At 45.4% G+C, this 5127-nt stretch overlaps 1 protein-coding gene across 1 annotated transcript in view; it reads right to left on the reverse strand.

Annotated features, from left to right (window-relative positions):
• Positions 1 to 1863: 1863 nt before the first annotated feature.
• Positions 1864 to 5127, reverse strand: part of T265_04513 (hypothetical protein) — a gene marked incomplete at both ends in the record, with an annotated part of 14949 nt that continues 11685 nt past the window's right edge. Inside the window, 2 exons of the mRNA XM_009169268.1 lie at positions 1864 to 2354; positions 2983 to 3319. Coding sequence (XP_009167532.1) covers positions 2282 to 2354; positions 2983 to 3319 — 410 coding nt within the window. The remainder of the gene's footprint in view (positions 2355 to 2982; positions 3320 to 5127) is intronic.

The raw sequence follows: 5127 nt of genomic DNA on the forward strand, positions 1-5127 counted from the left end.
GCGTACTAGACCGTGCCACACCATCTCGATGGAAATAACTCTACAGGATTGGTAAAGCAAACACTTGTACCCTAAAGGTGGTCACACTAATTTCTATTGGTGACTGTTCAAGCATGCGCAGTTCCAGTAAATAGTCAGTAATTATTCCCCCATTTAGTCGATCTATCAACTGCATGGGGGACTACTTGGTCTCGCCCGGGGCAGTCACTATCACGCTATTGCCCCGAGGAGTCCTGTTGTCCTCACCAAGTGCGCTTATCTAATCCCCTAACTTCATCAGGTCACCCGTTAATTTCGACCTTTTGTAGTGTATATATATATATCAGAAACCCTCTCTAAAAAGCAGTTTTCGGAAACGAGAAGCCTTTCCGTCACACAATTCATGGCGGTGTTCGTATATTTTTCTGGTAAAATGGGTTTTAATCCACTAGATTTGATCATCATGTTGTCAATAGATTGCAAACAGTTGTTGACTGGTGTCCATTTCGGTGGTGTATAATGCAGTCGCAAAGATGGCATCGAGGTCTGACAGGAGCAAACAAACTTTGCAATCAAGTCCACATGGCAAGCCAGAACTAAGGGCCATATGGTTGCATGCACAGGGTTGCACTGTGACAAAGGCGCAGGCCCATTGGTAGCGGACCAAATTGGGCCATTAGGATTTGTTTGTACGCTCACCCAGAGTTCCACTTCATTCAGAAAAGAGGCGAGGAAAAGCGTCACGCAGTACAATAATGCAATGACGACTCTGAACAACGTGAACAAGACGACTAGAATAACCATATCAAAAAACAACCGAGCTAACTGATCACAGAAATCCACAACGGTGAGCATATCTCTGTGTATCCTCAACACCGTCCACTCGGGCGCGACTGTGTCCCCATCACCTCTGAACGCTCTCATAGACGACAAGGCCGTTTCTGCTCAAGCTGACATGTTCAACAATAGAATGTTCAGGCAATGAGACAAGTTTCGCCGACAGATGGTAAACACAACTCCCAGTCTGAATTGTTCATCAGCCCCTCGAGAAACAACGCAATACATGCCCGTCGACACTGAAAAAAGTATCGTCAAGCCTGATTATCATAGTAAGATTTTGCTCGGTTACCTCCCAGTATGAACTATAGGCAGTTTCATTTTTTGAAGGCTGCTTCACTTCAGTCATATCTCCGAACATCAGTGAACAGATCAGGGTGATTTTCTTTATCCGTCCTCGCCTTCACTTGTAATCTCTGCCACGCGGTTGATTAGCGTCTCAGCGACGACCGAACGCTGAATCGACGGACTGAGCGATACGCTGGAGGAAGACTAGTAGTCTCGTAAGAAAACGCCGCTCTATGGATCCTCAAGACCCTAAACTCTAAATAAAAATTATTTTCAAAAATCGTTCAGCTGTAACACCCCTTCGGTGCCCAGTTGCAATTTCACCCGGAGGAAGCACCAGGGCCAAGATACTGCCAGATTGCTCAAGCCTAGACAACCAGGGCAGAGGTCGGGTACGAACCACGGACCTTCCGGTCCGTAAATTCGCGTTCTAACCACTGAGCCATCTCACAAATTAATACAGGAGTACAAGGTGGACCGAGGAATTTCAAAATGATAAGAGAAAAATCGTGCCGCGTAATCATGAAAATACTATCTGCGCCTGAGGCACACGACAAAGACGCTAATTCGCTTAATCCTAATTTACATATCTGTCACTGAGCACACAAACTGATTGATTCTATTCGGTATGGACACTATTACACCATTCGGCTTGATTAAGACACCATCCTTCGTCTGCCAATCCCAAACCTCTCGAAAAGGAACGGCTGGGACAAAAGTTCACAAAACAGGTCGATGACCAGGTCAATTGGGATCCTTACTCAATATAGTGTACAGCACCCGGAACCGGAAAGCGTCGAGACAAAAACTCCGGTTCGATAGTTCAGAGGTATGCAATACATAAGGGGTTTCGTACACTAGGAAAGTCAGTTTTTTGCTAAACCGGAAATATGAAGTTGATTGTGTGCTGCTGATTATGAATTGAAACAGAAACCCTAAGCAGTCGATCTCTTAATGAGACAATAAAACAGAGATAAAAACACGTTCAAAAGTGCACGACGCAACCACATCTAATTCTTCCAGCGATCCTAGAGCTCGCCATTCCAAAATTATAGTCATTTCAGTGAACTGTACAACTGAAAATGTTAGCTTTGAGAAGTAAAACAGGGGTTTAGCAAACAGCAAACGTTTATTTGGCTTGTTCCATAAGGCGCACAAACAGATAAAGACAGGGGATTCAACCTTTGAGAGAGCTGAGACCGGCACGCATGATTTCATCCACCAGGAGGATGTTGGAGGCGATCACGGAGCTGTAATGAAAACGGCAAGGGATACCAATGAGAACGAATCACGGTGATACATCATCAGATATTGTGACAACCAACGGAAAAAAGCAATGGGCTAGCCGGAAGCCAAATGTCTGGGGAGAGAAAGGACAAGAGTCCTGCGCGACACGCTTCTTTGGATATCTTCATCATTTCCAGATGCAACCAATCTGATTCGTCCGCACCAGCAAATAACACTTCCTACTTGGTTTCAAGCAGGTAGCACCAATGTTACAGCGCGCGCTGGAGCATCTTAGTACAATACGGTCAGCTAGAATTACACTCGAAAAGAACTGAGGGCTAGTAACGAGCCGAACCACAAATGAAACTCAGGTATCTAAGAAACGCACAGAGAAGGTCAAGCAGACAAATTTCTAGAAGGTAGGCGGCACTTAGATTTATAGTAAGCTGTAACGTCATATTATAGTTTTCCCCAAACATTTTCACAAAACGCACACGATCGAGCGAACCCGCTCTCTTGATACAGCTTGTTCGAAAACAATAGATTTAGTGCCTCGAACCCCGTAAACGCACATGGTCTGGAATGCCAATGAAAAACCGTCATATAAAAAACAAAAGGTCCCACAATCTGGAAATCGGAAAGGACACCTACCAAGAGCTGATTATCTGTTTCTTGACGATAAAATTGTCGTAGACGCCAACTTGTGCCGGGATCATCGCATTCCCAGTTGTCAGATCCAGTCCGATGAGCTCATTAGGTGGATTTCCTCCGCAACGCTTCTCAACTTTGGCTGCTTCCTCCAGCAGCTTCACCATGGTTTCTTGAGTGTCATGGCCAGCATTCACAGCAAGAACTTTCGGAATTACAAGTAAGGCATTAGCGAAGGCTTGCACGCCCAGCCGAGCACGTCCCTTGATTTCGTGCGAGTACTTGGAAAGCTGTCTATGGGCATGGATTTCGAACGCACCAGCACCAGGCACGACACATTCTGAAAGCAGTTTGCAATGGAAATTGAGACCAAGTAAATGAAAAGCGTCAGTATCGCAACAAGGCACCTATGTAACCTTCGACCGAACAGGAAATATACGTGCTACCGAAGTACCAGTCGATAAACACGGGCATTAATTGCTATTGATTAGGACTCCGTACTGCCATCTCTAAACAGGATAAAAGACTTCCATGAAAGCATGATAACAATTTCACTGCTTCACTAACGAAAACGAGGTTGTTCAAAATTTTTATCTCCTACTGTTGGTTTAGAAAGTAATGGTAGGGCCTGATTAAACAGGTTTGCTATCCGTTTCAAAGTTCTTTCCAAGGCAACTTCGCGTACGGCTACAATCCGTTTCCAGATAGCTAGAAAATCGCTCACCGGTGATTTAACCCAACTAAAACGTGAAGTCGGTTCAAACATCCAAACCCATAGCTCAGTAAACTCAGGGTGTTGGGTGCAATTCCACACCGATACCGCTCACATGTAGGCGCTGCAACGATCAAAAAGCCCTTTATGCAAGCTATCGGCCGAAAGATCAGGCCGCTAGCCAGTCCAGAACTAAGGTGAGCTCCAATAGGTCGAAAGTCTGGACCCAACTGCCAATCATGATTCAGTATCTGTCGAATGCCGATTACAGTGGCGCGTCCAGGTGCCCGGATTTCCAGAATGTTGTCGCCCCATACATTCTATGAACTATGCGCCGTACATGTTTTTGACCTGGTTTTGGCCGTTAATACATGCTGTGCTCCTTTGGTTGTTGTTTTGACGGGAACGCAAGCTTGGAAGGTTCAGATCGAGAACTAAGCTGAGAAAATACGGTAACTATACAAGTAAAATGTTTTGACGGAACGCAAGCTTGGAAAGGTTAGATCGAGAACTAAGCTGAGAAAATACGGTAACTATACAAGTAAAATTTCAAAGGACGGCTTCATGGGTGCACCGGAGTAATACAGGCCGGGATGGTGGGGAAATCGCGGCTCTCTAATGAAGATTATCGAAACTCCTTACATCACAATGTATCAATAAGCTGTTCAGAGGTAGAATAATTTGACAAGCTGGTCGTCACTCGGCTAGTCAGTTAATAGGTGAATAATTGATGTGATTTCGACCAACCAGTGATGAAGTTTCGAAGACAAAATGAGGATATTAGGTGCTACGGCAGGGCAACATGCACAAACGACTAATAATCTTGAAGTGTTTATTATTCTGTCAATCGGTAGGCGCTTCCAGTCATGCTTCCTGAACAAGAGGTCCAAGAGGTCTGTGAACATAATCCGGTCCTTACATTCTGTTGCAAATGAACGGCTCCAAAACCTTGGCAACGAGAAACTACCCATTCAATGAAAACAACAACCTTATCGTAAACAGCTCAATGGAGAATAACGCAGGTCGATGTGGTAAGCGGTGTTTGTTTGTCGTATCAGCATACGCCCCGACAGACAGCTGTTCTGAGACTGAGAAGGACGAGTCCTATCAAGATCTGTCGCGACTGGTTCGGTCGGCAAGGACGGATAGATTAATCCTGGTGGGTGATATGAACGCCCAAGTTAGACGACTAAGTCCGGAAGAAGTACGGTTAGGTGGTCGATTTGGAGTTGATGCTGAGCGTGCGGATAATGGACAGCGGCTTCTTCAGTTATGTGCAGATCGCCGCCTGTTCCTGCACGAACTTCCAACACAAACGCTCACACCGAGTTACTTGGTGGCCAGTTACCACAAGACAGTCATGGACCCAATTGGATCAATTGGCTCTCCGTTAACGGTTGAGACTCAGTTAAGGAAGGCCGTCCCTTCTCCAGTAC

The sequence above is a fragment of the Opisthorchis viverrini genome (genome assembly GCF_000715545.1).
Source record: "Opisthorchis viverrini unplaced genomic scaffold opera_v5_74, whole genome shotgun sequence".
NCBI lineage: Eukaryota > Metazoa > Platyhelminthes > Trematoda > Opisthorchiida > Opisthorchiidae > Opisthorchis > Opisthorchis viverrini.